Raw genomic sequence first — 15,122 nt, forward strand, 5'->3', positions numbered from 1 at the left:
TGTACTATTTTTATTTTTGCAAATTTTTAAGTGCAAAATTCTTTCCAAATAAAAAGTTTTAAAATTTCTATGTGGTTTAAACATGCATAACTAAGAATTCATTCTCAACCTCCCCCCATAGCTCTTTCTCTCCACACATGCCTTGAGCTCCAGGTATACCAGGCTGCTTGTAATTTCCTCAAATGAGTGTGCTTATCCTCTAGTCTACCTGGAGAACTACAACACACTGTACAAGACAACACCTGAGACTATCTCCCCAGAAAAGCCTTTTCCTGATCTCTGCAAGCAAGTATTTTCTTCACTGTGAGAAGTGATTTTTTTTTAACATGTCTGTCTTCATTAAAATACAAGATATAAAAAAATGAAACTGCATTTTGTGTGACCCTGGGCATGTTAATTAACTTCTGGTGCTTCGGTTTATTTATAATATGGAGGTGACAGCACCTACTCATAGGGATATTTTGAGGATTAAATGGGTTAACTCATGTAAAGGACTTAGAACTACCTGAGCAATAGCAGATACTCCATAATGTTAGTTACTTATTATGGTTGTGCTGGTGGTGTGATGGTGCAAAGTAATACAGCATCAGAAAAGTACTAGAATAATAGGTGTAGGAGGGATCATAGTATATTCTACACTAAAACTTGAAGAAACTCATTAAATATTTTTAGGTGAATGAATCGATGATCAGGGAGTATATTAATATAATATTATGGGGAAGAAGTAAGGAAGATCTTGGGCTTCCCTGGTGGCGCAGTGGTTGAGAGTTCGCCTGCCGATGCAGGGGACACCGGTTCGTGCCCCGGTCCAGGAAGATCCCACATGCCGCGAAGCGGCTGGGCCCGTGAGCCATGGCCGCTGAGCCTGCACGTCCGGAGTCTGTGCTCCGCAACGGGAGAGGCCACAACAGTGAGAGTCCCGCGTACCACCAAAAAAAAAAAAAAGTAAGGAAGGTCTCAACCACAATGATAACAAGAGGGAAAGAAGGGGAAAATAAATTTTAAAAACCTTCATGTAGATCTATATCAAGGGAAAGGATAAAAGCTATTATGTCATTATCTTAGAAATTTCACAAAGCCACGTTTTAGGTGGCATTTCTGGGATATGATATCACCACGGCCATTGGCACTATGTTTCAGACGATATGGATCAGCCTCTGACTGCGTTCAAGTGCTTTTCTCTGTGTTATGCAAGACGTTTTTTAAAAGTTTAGTTTACTATATATGTGTGGCAATCATTAGTCAGTGTGTGATTATAGCTGTATGTTTGAAAGGGTCCAGATCAAGGGTAGTATATAACTACATAAAAAGATAATAAATTTTTAATGAGATTTATAAGCAAGCTAGGGGAGGAGAAAAAAAAAGAGAAATGTAACAGTTTAAGCTTCATTAATTTTAATATTAATTTGTTCATATCCTATAGGGCTTTGAATAGAAAAAGTAAAAAACGATATAATCTTGGCCCAAAACCCTGTTTCATCAGAGAAATGAACAGATTTTGTGTATCAATGTAAAAATAAATGAACACATAATAGCAAGAATACAACAAGAATACAACTGTCTGTTGATAGTATTTTATTTAAAAGTTCACAATTAGAGCGCTTGTAATAACACAAAAAGTTTAAAAGTGACAAAGGCTGACTGTAGGAAGGACTTTTCTTATATGTAGAAGGAACAAGGATCTTGTGCTTAAAATGTGTAAAACGCTCATCGCAGAGTGGGACTCAGTAGATCAACAGAATCTATAATCTGAAGGGAATGAACATAACTTCCAAGTTATTCCAAAGTTGGCAGGAAGGAGGGGGGATTGCAGAGATGGCATAAATCTGAGGATTTCACTTGGCTCAGGTTACAAATCCAAAGGAAAACAAGAATAAACCACCTCAGCGGTATCCACCATCTGCTGACATACTACAAAACACAAAACTGCAAACCAGTGTCCTTTAAAGAAATCCATACTTTAAAGACCTCTGTCACACGTCTCAAATTCAGCACTGTGGGAGGGGATAAGGATATTCCTGGTTAAGCCAGAGAGAATGATGATTACAAAGAAGCAATACACAGACATCACGATGGAGGAGTTCATAAATTAAATCCATATTTCATTTTAACCATTTTTATAGTATTCTGCCTTTGTTAAAGTGTCCTGAGTATGGCAGATGGTATTTAAAAACAATGACAATAGTGTCCGTAAAGTGTATATAGAAAGAGTTCAGAAGATAGAGCAGCAACTTTTTCGACCTTGATCATCGTTAATCAGCACCATAAAATGTTAGCTGCAAAGAAGCATGTAGGTAAGCTTAGCACACCAAAAATAAGGCATTTAGTAAATGAAGGAATTCTCGTGAAGGACTCTCTAAGTAAGGTTTTTAAAAAGTGACAACAATTTAATTGTGAAAGAAGAGAATGTTAAGGCATAACTAAGTAAACTGAAATAAACCTTGATATCAATATTCGTCTCTGGGAAAGAAAGTTGTGAATCAGTTTCTCTAGATAAAAAAGTGGCTTAGGTTGATTTAAGAATGGAGATGGGGCATCGTTTCTCTATGCCGCTTTCCCAGCACCGTACTGCCTGTAGTGGAAGAGACTCTTGGCGTCCACATTGCGAGATTTCTTCACAGCTTCCGCAAAAAGTTTGGTCACCTGAAAATATAAGGGTAGGAATCTTAGCAACGCATATGAAATGAAAGAGAATGTTTAATGAAGCAGGAGTGAAAAGTCACAGTTTCTGTTCCCAATTTTCAAAGGGGCAGGAAATGGAAGACACAAACATTTTTATTTAACGGGGACTTTCTCCTGTATCTCAGACCTCAACATGAATAAGCTTATTTCCCCCCACCCCCGATGGGGATTAAAACTGACTGAGGGGGAAAAAATACAATGGGCAGAAAGTTAACGAGTCTTGACAAACATTTCTTCTCCCTGTGATAAATTTGGTGGGTCATGTCCAAGTGGAAGGGAACATACCTCCTGCGATCATTTCCTGTGAATTGGACAAGTGTTTGCACTGTATCTGGATCTTCAATGATCATTAACCTGTTGCTTTTATGCGGTGGCTTTCATTTAGACACGATGGAATAAAAACTGTGTAACTTTATTCCATGCCACACCACACATGTTATTTAAAGGATAATTGTATGGGTAATGAGAGAACCATGGCTATCCATGGCTTCTGATTATCTCAACTCCTTGATCACCAACTGTCTCAGATAGGCCATGACCTACCAAAATAGACCATTATTTTAGATTCTATTTAGAAATTCTTCTCCATTCTGAAAGTTACAAGAAAGGGAGAAGAGAGATGTGCATTCTTAAGGGAGGCGCAGAAATAAAAACCCTCAGGCAGGCTATCTTTGAGAAAAAGAACATACCTGGAAATTAGTGAGGAGAGCAATTCCACTGTCAACAGCTGTCCTCCGAATCACATAATTATCATGGACAAATTTAGTGTTGTTATTGGGGAGGTTAATCACCAAGTCAATGCTGCCGTCTCTAATCAACCTGGAGGAATAAACAAAATAAACACAAGTTTGCAGGAGACTATGTATATTTTATAATTAGTTTTTTTAAATACTAATGTAAATTACTTCTCTTAACCATTCAAGTCCATTCCATACTGAGTTGATTGACACCTGCCCTCCCTTATTCCTAAGCAGATGTACAAATTACACACATTTGGGGGTTATAAATTTTTGTTGTGTTCTTGAAAGAATTCTGGTGAATGCCTAACTAATCGAATGGAAATATTTGTTTCTCTTTAAAATGCTATCTATCCATAGCAAGAACTAGTAATTTGATAGACAATTATTTATTTTACAGGAGGTGGTTCCTCCAGCACTGAAGGCCATTCGGCCCCCATACTCCCCCCTCAGATCAACTTTACTTCATTGCCTGTTTTCCAGTGCCTTAGCTGATGGTGTGGAAATACAGGTCGCCTGATTTTAAATTAAAACATTTCACATTCTGTTGTTGGGCTACTACACACACTAGGAGACATTTAATCAAAATGTCAAAAGCATGAAGTATTGTTTTACAAAGCCCTAAGGAGGGCATATAGCATCATCAGAAGTCTACTAAAGTCAGAACAATGTGCCCTTCTTTTATTAATTTGATAATAATTTAGGTTACTTTCTTAAGAGCCCTATCAAATAGTATATCACATAGAATTTGGTATGACTTAGCCATTCAGTAGGCTGTAACATCCTGTAGCACCTGAGAATTATCTCCCATGTACCCGTGCCACATAGCTCCATAAGTGTTGATGTAATGGTGTTCTTGAAGGCTCACGTAGTGTGCTGAAATAAATGTCTTACAAAACCTAGTGATGTACAGAATCCTAAAGATGCTACCAGAAAACTACTAGATCTAATCAATGAATTTGGTAAAGTAGCAGGATTCAAAATTAATGTACAGAAATCTCTTGCATTCCTATACACTAATGATGAAAAATCTGAAAGAAAAATTAAGGAAACACTCCCATTTACCACTGCAACAGAAAGAATAAAATACCTAGGAATAAACCTACCTAAGGAGACAAAAGACCTGTATGCAGAAAACCATGACACTGATGAAAGAAATTAAAGATGATATAAACAGATGGAGAGATATACCATGTTCTTGGATTGGAAGAATCAACATTGTGAAAATGACTATACTATTGAAAGCATTATACAGATTCGATGCAACCCCTATCAAACTACCACATTTTTCACAGAACTAGAACAAAAAATTTCACAATTTGTACAGAAAAACAAAAGACCCCAAATAGCCAAAGCAATCTTGAGAAAGAAACACGGTGCTGGAGGAATCAGGCTCCCTGGCTTCAGACTATACTACAAAGCTACAGTAATCAAGATAGTATGGTACTAGCACAAAAACAGAAATATAGATCACTGGGACAGGATAGAAAGCCCAGATATAAATCCACACACCTATGGTCAGCATATCTTTGATAAAGGAGCAAAGAATATACAATGGAGAAAAGACAGCCTCTTCAATAAGTGGTGCTGGGAAAACTGGACAGCTACATGTAAAATAATGAAATTAGAACACTCCCTAACACTATACACAAAAATAAACTCAAAATGGATTAAAGACCTAAATGTAAGGCCAGACACTATAAACTCTTAGAGGAAAACATAGGCAGAACACTCTATGACATAAATCACAGCAAGATCCTTTTTGACCCACCTCCTAGAGAAATGGAAATTAAAAACAAACAAATGGGACCTAATGGAACTTAAAAACTGTTGCACAGCAAAGGAAACCATAAACAAGATGAAAAGACAACCCTCAGAATTGGAGAAAGTATTTGCAAATGAAACAACTGACAAAGGATTAATCTCCAAAATTTACAAGCAGCTCATGCAGCTCAATATCAAAAACAAACAACCCAATCCAAACATGGGCAGAAGACCTAAACAGACATTTCTCCAAAGAAGATATACAGATTGCCAACAAGCACATAAAAGAATGCTCAACATCACTAATCATTAGAGAAATGCAAATCAAAACTACAATGAGATACCATCTCACACCAGTCAGAATGCCCATCATCAAAAAATCTAGAAACAATAAATGCTGAGGAGGATGTGGAGAAAAGGGAACCCTCTTGCACTGTTGGTGGGAATGTAAATTGATACAGCCACTGTGGAGAACAGTATGGAGGTTCCTTAAAAAACTACAAATAGAACTACCATATGACCCAGCAATCCCACTACTGGGCATAAACCTGAGAAAACCATAATTCAAAAAGAGTCATGTACCACAATGTTCACTGCAGCTCTATTTACAATAGCCAGGACATGGAAGCAACCTAAGTGTCCATCAACAGATGAATGGATAAAGAAGATGTGGTATATATATATATATATATATATATATATATATATATACACAATGGAATATTACTGAGCCACGAAAAGAAAAGAAATTGAGTTATTTGTAGTGAGGTGGATAGACTTAGAGTCTGTCATACAGAGTGAAGTAAGTCAGAGAGAGGAAAATAAATACCGTATGCTAACACATATATATGGAGTCTTAAAAAAAAAAAAAAAAGGTTCTGATGAACCTAGGGGCAGGGCAGGAATAGAGACGCAGATATAGAGAATGGACTTGAGGACACGGGGAGGGGGAAGGCTAAGCTGGGACGAAGTGAGAGAGTGGCATGGACTTATATATACAATCAAATGTAAAATAGATATCTAGTGGGAAGCAGCTGTATAGCACAGGGAGATCAGCTGGGTGTTTTGTGACCACCTAGAGGGGTGGGAGGGAGACGCAAGAGGGAGGAGATATGGGGATATATGTATATGTATAGCTGATTCACTTTGTTATAAAGCAGAAACTAACACACCACTGTAAAGCAATTATACGCCAATAAAGATGTTAAAAAAAACACCAAAAAACCTAATGATGACATAGCCTACGGCATAACAACCAACCTGATCAAAGAATGGCAAATTAGGTAATACAATAGATGACATTACCATAGCACTCCCCCTAGTGTCCTGCATGCTGCAAGTCCTCAGTAAACTGACTGATTCATTGATGTACAACCTCAGTGAAATGCAGCTGAGCATTCTTGATATACACAATATAAGTTTGCCATAAAATACAGAGTGCTGCATTACATTCTTCATGCCCATGATTCTCACCACTGAGATCCTGGTGTCAGTCAAGGAATGGATACTTACTAGGAGACATTTTGAGAGATGCTACATATCACCATGTACATATATGGAATTATGTGTTTTGTAGTAATAGCAAAGTTCATGAGAAGGAAGCTTTACTATCGTTCACCAATTTCATCATTTTAAATTGGATGACTAAGAAGACTTTTAGAAGACTTGCTATAGGGTAAGGTGATATATTTACATCACAATAGTTCCCAAAGTTAATCCTTCATCTGTTTTGCTATCTCAGAATATTCTGCCCAGTTCTTACTTTCTGATGGAAGAGAGGCTGGGATTCTGTCCTTCTTGAGACGGCCACGCCACTGGGGTGGCAGGGACATTGTTGGCATTGAGCCAGTCTGATGTGGCTTCCGTAGCAAAGAGCTGCATTTAAGATGGAAAAATCGGTTACTGTATCACAGGGAAAGTTTTCACAGAACAAAGACACCCACTGGGACACACGTGTCATTTAAAGCATAGAGCAGAAAAAACTGCTGAATATGAGATGCAAAATGATGTCAGAAATAGAGATTTAGACTCAGCATCTAGAGTCATGGGCACTTTAAATATTTTTAAAATATCTGCAGTAAGAAAAAATTTAATAACCTCAATTGTAACTGCTTTTGTAGAGGAGAAAAATAAAGAGTTGTTGATGGCTGAAAATTCATTGTTATTAGGCCAACAAACCCTCATGACCACAGGTCCAATGAGCCTTGGGACTCATTCTGTTTTACAGAACCAGGCTTTGTGTGGGGATATTCATGGCAAAGAATTTTTGCCTGTAACTGTTAACACCTGGAAACTATGACTTCCTATGGAAACAGAAAAAGGAAAAATGGAAAATATATGGAAATACATTGAAACTTTATCCCAATTCTGTGTATGCAAAACTCTCTAAATTTTTAGCCAGCAAATTTTATTGTTTGTGGTAATTGTGTTAAAACTTAAAGCTAGTCTTTCTAATTAGTTTATTCCATTGAAGTTTTGAAACTGTCAAGTTAGACATCTTTCAAGTGGAGAGGTTATATTTTGCGCTATTTTATTCGCTAATATTCTTCAGTATTCTTTTCTGCAGATAGAATGCTGACAGAAAACAACTTAAAAAATTAATACCACATACCTTGAAGCCTTCATTGTGTAATTGTTCAGCCACACCAAGGAATTGTGGACGGAATGATTGCTGAAATTAAAGGAATTTAACTGAATTCACTTTCCAGATATACATGTTATTCATTTAGTCATGCAATATGGCATTCTCTCATGTCATAAAAGGCAATGCCATGTGTTGCCAGGTGCTTTCTATTCAAAGATGACAAGTTTTATCCTTTTATTCTCCTTTAATGAGTATAACCTCTTACTTATTTTCCGATATAGATGAAATTCCATCCACATTGTCTTGCTTTCTACTGTCTTACTTCTTACCCCTCAAATTCCTTCACCCCCTATTTAATCCACTTAGTCTCTGCCTGTAGAATCAGATTCACCCCAGCTCTGGATGAACCCTTTTCCTGGTCAGGGAGAATTTAAAGTCACCTGGATTAGGCGCTCAGCACCAAGTCAGCCTTGTTGGATGTTTTGCTGTTCAACCCGTTCTAATTGCTGAATTCTAACTTTGGACTGCACTTCAATAACTAGGCCCTGTCCTAGTAGTTCATGCACCGTTCCCTACAATAAGTCAATCATTTGGAACTCAGTTTGGCAAAGAGTAAAAAAATGGGCTCTGGAGTCACTAAGCTGCATTTCAAATACTGTCTGACCTGCAGATACCAGTCAGAACCTCATTATGGATCTGTTTCAGTGTTGTCCCCCAGGTGGAAAAGATAAACATCCGACATGACAGTATTGGCAGTTTCCAGCCAGGGAACTACTCTGCCTTCTGGTCTGGGGTGTTGGCTTTCATAGTCACATTATAAACTTCTATCAAACATGTATTGAACACTTGTGACACAAAATAGGCTCTCTACAAAAAGAAATTACAGCTGTCAGCTTGCATCTGAGTAGTCCCAGATTTAATAGCTGATTGAAAATACCTGGGTAAGAAACCATTTGTTACTAAAGGTGAAAAGTACAAGCTGATTTATTTCCTGGAAAACATTTATAAGGAAGAAAGTCTTTTAAAAATGATAAAAATAAATATTTCCTCTAATTATTTTCACATTAATCCAACTTCTGGCTACAGAACCAAAAGCCAAGTTAAGGCTGTGTCATGCCTGTGGACTCTACTGGGACGTCTGGATTGACAATGCTATGGTTGTTCCTAATGATTCTGTATTGAAGATAAAAGGTTATTCATGTCACTTGGAGTTGTCTTTTTCAAATAAAATGCTTGCTTTGTGTTCCTGGGCAATGCTGAAGCGCAGATGTCAGGATGGTACTCTTCACAAGCATCACTGAATAGCCCAATCAGAGGGGAAAAAACAGTGAGGGCTCTTGATCTACTCTAGAGTAAATCATTTATTGTTAAAGGGTGTTCCAGAAAACTTCAAAACAAGGCAGATTGCCTACTAATAGCAACTAAAAATAAACCCTGATGGAAATATTGCAGGAAAGTCAAAGACGATTTTGTTGCCACATAAACCTACATTACGCCTTTCTTATATTAGGATCTATGCTTATGGAAAGGGTCTTGGTAGAGACACAGTACATATAATAGTTGACAAGGATCCTTTTTTTTTTTTTTTTTTTTTTTTTTTTTTTGCAGTACGCGGGCCTCTCACTGTTGTGGCCTTTCCCGTTGCGGAGCACAGGCTCCGGATGTGCAGGCTCAGTGGCCATGGCTCACGGGCCTAGCCACTCTGCGGCATGTGGGATCTTCCCAGACCAGGGCACAAACCTGTGTCCCCTGCATCAGCAGGCGGACTCTCAACCACTGCACCACCAGGGAAGCCTGACAAGGATCCTTTGACAAAATCTAAATCTTGATTTTTTTTTCCCTAAGTCCTAGTTACGCATGATTGATGTCATGAATATTTCAAACTTCCCAAGTAATTTGACCATAGGATTAACTTTGAGAAGGCAGAAACAGAGGGTCTCTGTGTGTGAAGGAGTAGGGTAGGAAAGAGAAAAAAAGAAAAATTAGGAACACTGAAATATAACTAATGAGCATGTACACACGCACACACACACACACACACGATCTATTTGCTAAATGTTGAGTCATGGTTGATACTTGCTAGTGATAAATTAAAATTTGAAATATGTGTTAAACTACCAACAATAAGAAAAAATGTTTCCCGGCTCAGCGTCCCTTTTGCCTTTCCTCCATATTTCTCTTTTCTCCCAATTTTCTCTTGCAACCTGCTGTGAAAAGTTAGAGGTAAGGTTTCTTCCATTAAATCTTTCTACTCATAGCAGGTAGCTGGGTCAGGGTGCGGCAATGACGAGAAAAGAAGACCTTTACTTCAAATAAATGTTATAGATGTTGACCAGTCTCCCCATATATACATGAAGGAATAATAAAGCAAATTAACTGCGATAGTGCTGGCTACCAGGGCTCTTCTGTGATTGAAGTCTACATAACATCATGCTAAATGAATGTTTATCTCAGGAAATCAAAATGCAATGGTGGACTTTCTTTCTTAGTACATAACTCAATGAAATTTCTTCTCTTGTATTTACTGGCCTTAACCCTGTTTATATATTAGCAGTACTATTTTAGGTCCTTTTCAGTTCTGACTTTATGTATTTGGATGAATTTATATGAATTCTTCTGTCTAAGTGGAATCATGTTAAATAAAATGTGTTTTTTTAAGCATAATGTATCCTGAAATATGGAATTATAATTACTTTATCCACAGTTAATATGAAGCTTAGGTAGATTTGTTCCCATTCTGCCTAAGAAGATGTCCAGTGAGTTTTAGCTATTAACTCTAGGGTTAGTATATTGTCATATTGTTCAGTTAAATTTGTGATTATCCTTTTTAAAGAAATCACTATAAATGAAAATCCTCCATATAATAATGAAGAGATTATACACTGACTGTTGGTGATGGCAGCTTTTCTTTGCCTCCCATATAAAGTAGGTTAGAAAATGATTTTTGCATATCTCTAGAGGCTTAGAGTCTTAATGATCAATTTTACCACAGCTGCAAATATTTTATTAAATATAACTTTATTATTAAATATTTCTTTAAATATACTTTTTAAATTCTGTAATTAAAATACATATATATTTAAATTCCTTACATTATGTATGCATGCACAGGGAGAAAGTTCTTTGCAAAAATTCATGTAGCTGCTGGAACACTGATTTCTTTAAAAAAGAATACACTGAAAGGTAAAACTTAAATGGACAAAACCTCATTGCTTTAAGAAAACTTTTTTTTCCCTACAAACCCCCTTTTTTCCCTACAAAGCAAAAATTCTGTTCACTGATGCCAAAATCACACTAGTACTTCATGGGGATCAAATTAATTTTTGCTTTACATTTCCCTGCAGCACTGGAACCAAACAAGGCACTATTTTATACATCACTGCCTTCTTAAAGTGGTATTTTAAAATGTTAGCACTATTCTGATTAGTTGTGAGGACGGGGACTAAGGGCATGGTCTCCTCTGGATGCCCCCAGGTCTCACATTAAACTTTAAGCCATAACTAGAAGTTGGAGAAATACTCTTATACTTGTGACTTAATAATACTTAATACCCATTATAATGTGATGAGTCTCTCATATGGTGTGATGTGTCTCTGAACTGCCATTAAGCTTCGCAATTGCAATTCATCTTGTTAGCTTCTGTTCTAACTGTTCACCATCGCCCTTCTGGCACCTTTATGAAGCAAAATCCCAGTTTAGTCTTTGCAGAAACTTCTCCAAAGCCGCTACCCATCCAGTCTCCAGAGACTAATTTGCTGATATTAAGGCACTCTAATGCGACAGCATCTCTAATAATTACCCACTGATTTGAAAATACCTGGTATTATTCTAATTATATTTTTATTGATTTGTATGTAACCATGCAGGATTTGAAATTATTAAAAGTATGGCAGGGGTGATATATAAAATCATCTATTGTTATTATAGGCTCCAAGAATTACTAACCTCAAATGAAAGTGAATGATCAGTTGGGAAACATCTAGTATTTTTCAGGAAATTTATAAACAAACAGTTTGTACACTCTTGTAATAATATTCCAAGGAGTAATAAGAGTTTCCTGGCTCCCATTTTGCCCTAAGATTTACATTTGACTTGCAATAGTAAACCAATAATGTCCTTTACACTGTATGAAGATATTCACGTATAATTACTTCACCCTGCTTTGACTTAGAAGGTTTACTAAGTAACAATATTTCAAGAACTTCCACAGTACACTGTGGGATGTGCTGACTTTCTTAAGCCCATTAAGTCACTGCCCTTTAAGAACTTTCAATTCGTCTTGGAGTGTCGGGCTAAGAAAATTTCTCAAATAATGCCCATGTCTTCTTCAACTTTGAATCTTTGACATTTAGTAGAAATTGAAATGTGAATGAATGAATGTAAGGAAGGAAGGAACAGAGGTCAGGAGGGGATAATACTGACTTCAGTTTGGGATGTGCTGTGTTTGAGACATCCAGATAGAGGTATCCAGCAAATTGTTGGAAACAGGGGATGGCTGAGGATAAAGATTTAAAGTTGATAGTTTTAGATGGAGAGTGGATACCACAGACATGAATGAGCTGGCAAAGGAGAAAGTCAAGAGAAAGAACTAGACACAGACATAGATACAGACTCAGAAAAAGAGTTGAGACCCAACCTTATGGAAAGCCTAGGTTCAGAGGCTAAGGAGGTAGAACTAAGAACAAAAATATAGAAAAGATGTAACCAAAGAGTAGAATAGAATCCTTTTGAAGTTACCCTAAATCCTGTTCAGGATAAGTATCACTTCACTAGAGATTTTTTTCTTTTCTTTCTTCCTTTTTTTTTTTTAGTTGTTTATTCACTTATTTGTGTTGGCTGCTGCAATGAGAAAAGGCAAAAATCAGGGAACAGACAGAGTACAAATGTCCGTTCTTTCTAGAAGTTGCTGGGTTTTTTTTAGTGGAACTTTAAACAAATCTTCCCTCTTCTATACCACCATTAAGGTCATTTCCCCCACCAACTCCCAGCATGCGCCCACAGGCATGCATACAACCACACACCACTTACCTGAATTCCAATCAGGATGCCTTTCTGGGGTATCTTAAATCCTGTGGAAAGCATTGCCTTTAGGAAAGCGGTATGAATACCTTCACCAAAGCAAGCCACCTGTTTAGAATAAATGAAAAAAATAAAGTAAAAGAAAGCAAATGATAGTCACCCAACCTTACCAAAAAACAAACACAGATGAAAAGTCAGAGACTCCTATGCTAGACTTTATTGAGTTACCCAAGGACCATGTAATCTGAATCCAGGGATTAAAAATCTGGCTAGGGCAGACGTATCTTGTGTTTTTAATTAAGCATGATGAATAAATAAGCAATTCTTTCTCTATCCAACAACACTCCATGGAGCAACGCAACTGGATTCTACTGTGAGATATCTGGATACAAATTACAGCTTCTGGCCCATAATATGGTGAGCTACCAAATGTTAATACAACTTCACGTTTAAATAACGGTATATGTCTTGTATGCTATGCAACAGGGCATGAATTCATGGGTCAGTAGCACAAGTGCATAACTGCTGGTCAATCAGTTAGGAGTCGTTTCATATGTATGAGAAAGCCTTCAGAGAAATTCAATAAATCTATGAAAATCTCAAAGGAACTTGTTCTTTTATTATTATTATTGTTTTCATAAAATGAACCAAAATACCTTGCTACTAGTCCTGAATATTATAGCCTAAAGTAAAAAAAAATCCAAATTAACATATAATGTTGGGATATACAGAGGCTTCCCCTAGGGTAACTGTGCTACAATATAACTACAAGTCGAACGCCCACACTAACTACAGAACAAGTGGTATATCTGAGCATGACAGGAGTAGATTCTGCCATGCACATCATCATTTGGCACGGGCAGAGAACCACCATTAGAGTAAATAACACTGATGGCTAAATTCACTCTTTAAGCAAATGACTACCTTACTGTCAAAGGAAAGTTCTCATGACTATGATTTTCAGTTGATCACCAGTACATGCTGCTTTTTACTCTACAGTGAACATTTTCTTTGGTCAAGAACTGGCTAACCAAATTAGTAATGTCACCCTAAGCTAACAGAACCCAAACCATACTGAAAGAACCTGGGCAATTCCATCATAAGTGCATATACAACCCACAAGAGGTTTCAGCAGTTTTCTACAAATAACATAAAAAGTAGTTAAATATGTAAGTAAAGATTAGGACTAACATTCCCACCTCACCACTAGGAAAGCTAAAGGTTTATTTAATCCCACAACAAGCCATTTTAACACTGAAAATGTCTCTGAAGCATAACTGAGATTTCACTAAGCTAGAATTATTATGATGATTTCAGTTATAGAACAGAACTTGTAATACTGTACTTAGTGACACTTGGAAATATGACTCTAATGGAAGAAGAATTATCTCTTTGTACAAGTAAGGGGGAGCTGAATTTCTAATTCTCTCATATTTTCGCATTTCAACAACTCCAATAACGTATGTCTGGAGGCAGAATGGACATAGATACAGTACTGAAAATAGATTTGCCACACTAGAGAAAACAGCATGAAGGAAAACAGATCTCTCCCTGATGTGGATCCTGGGCTGGCTGAAAACAGCCCTGCTACTGAGTGACCAAGGGATCATGATGAATATCAGAGTAGCTCCTTAAACAGCAGAGAAATGTAATGTAAGTCCCTTGTTTTCAAGTTAGGTTTTCTCGTCTATTAAATTAACAGAAGCAGCAAAGGAGCTAAGAGAAGGCAATCATCAGTCCAAATACGAACAAGATAGCCATTTATTCCTCACTGCCTCCCTTCCTGTTTCACTTGGCTTCTCATCACAGATCTTGCTTGCAACCAGGCAACCATATAAAATATCACATATATGTTGCAATTAGGTATTTTCCCCTTTCAGGTTTTCCTCAACACCAAGAGGAAACAATGACGCCTCCCAGTCTGATGTTGCCACCCCCATGGGCACTGATGAGAATCTGAAGGCTGTACCTAGTAAGTCTGTCAAGGGCTAGGTGATTCATAAAATGTCCTGGCACTAACATGTAGGGAACTCTCTGGTATCTGACAGCTTTCCACAAGAAACACATTTCACATTCTTAAAGAAACCTTCAGGGCTTCCCTGGTGGCGCAGTGGTTGAGAGTCCGCCTGCCGATGCAGGGGACACGGGTTTGTGCCCCGGTCTGGGAAGACCCCACATGCCACGGAGCGGCTAGGCCTGTGAGCCATGGCCGCTGAGCCTGCGCGGCTCGTACCACAAAAAAAAAAAAAAAACCTTCAGCTGACAGAGTCCTCAACACAAGTGAAGAGGGACATCCAGTGGCCAGTCCCACTATAGTTTTTAGATAATCCCCAAGA

At 37.6% G+C, this 15,122-nt stretch overlaps 1 protein-coding gene across 1 annotated transcript in view; it reads right to left on the reverse strand.

Moving 5' to 3' along the window:
- Positions 1-1,564: 1,564 nt before the first annotated feature.
- CPS1 (carbamoyl-phosphate synthase 1) overlaps positions 1,565-15,122 on the reverse strand; it is a 144,145-nt gene continuing 130,587 nt past the window's right edge. Inside the window, exons 34-38 of the mRNA XM_032637342.1 lie at positions 12,796-12,894; positions 7,795-7,854; positions 6,946-7,058; positions 3,372-3,501; positions 1,565-2,643 (exon numbers count right to left, since the gene is read on the reverse strand). Of these exons, the coding sequence (XP_032493233.1) occupies positions 2,545-2,643; positions 3,372-3,501; positions 6,946-7,058; positions 7,795-7,854; positions 12,796-12,894 (501 nt within the window). The 3' untranslated portion in view covers positions 1,565-2,544. The remainder of the gene's footprint in view (positions 2,644-3,371; positions 3,502-6,945; positions 7,059-7,794; positions 7,855-12,795; positions 12,895-15,122) is intronic.

This window comes from Phocoena sinus, chromosome 7 (genome assembly GCF_008692025.1).
Source record: "Phocoena sinus isolate mPhoSin1 chromosome 7, mPhoSin1.pri, whole genome shotgun sequence".
Classification (NCBI taxonomy): Eukaryota; Metazoa; Chordata; class Mammalia; order Artiodactyla; family Phocoenidae; genus Phocoena; species Phocoena sinus.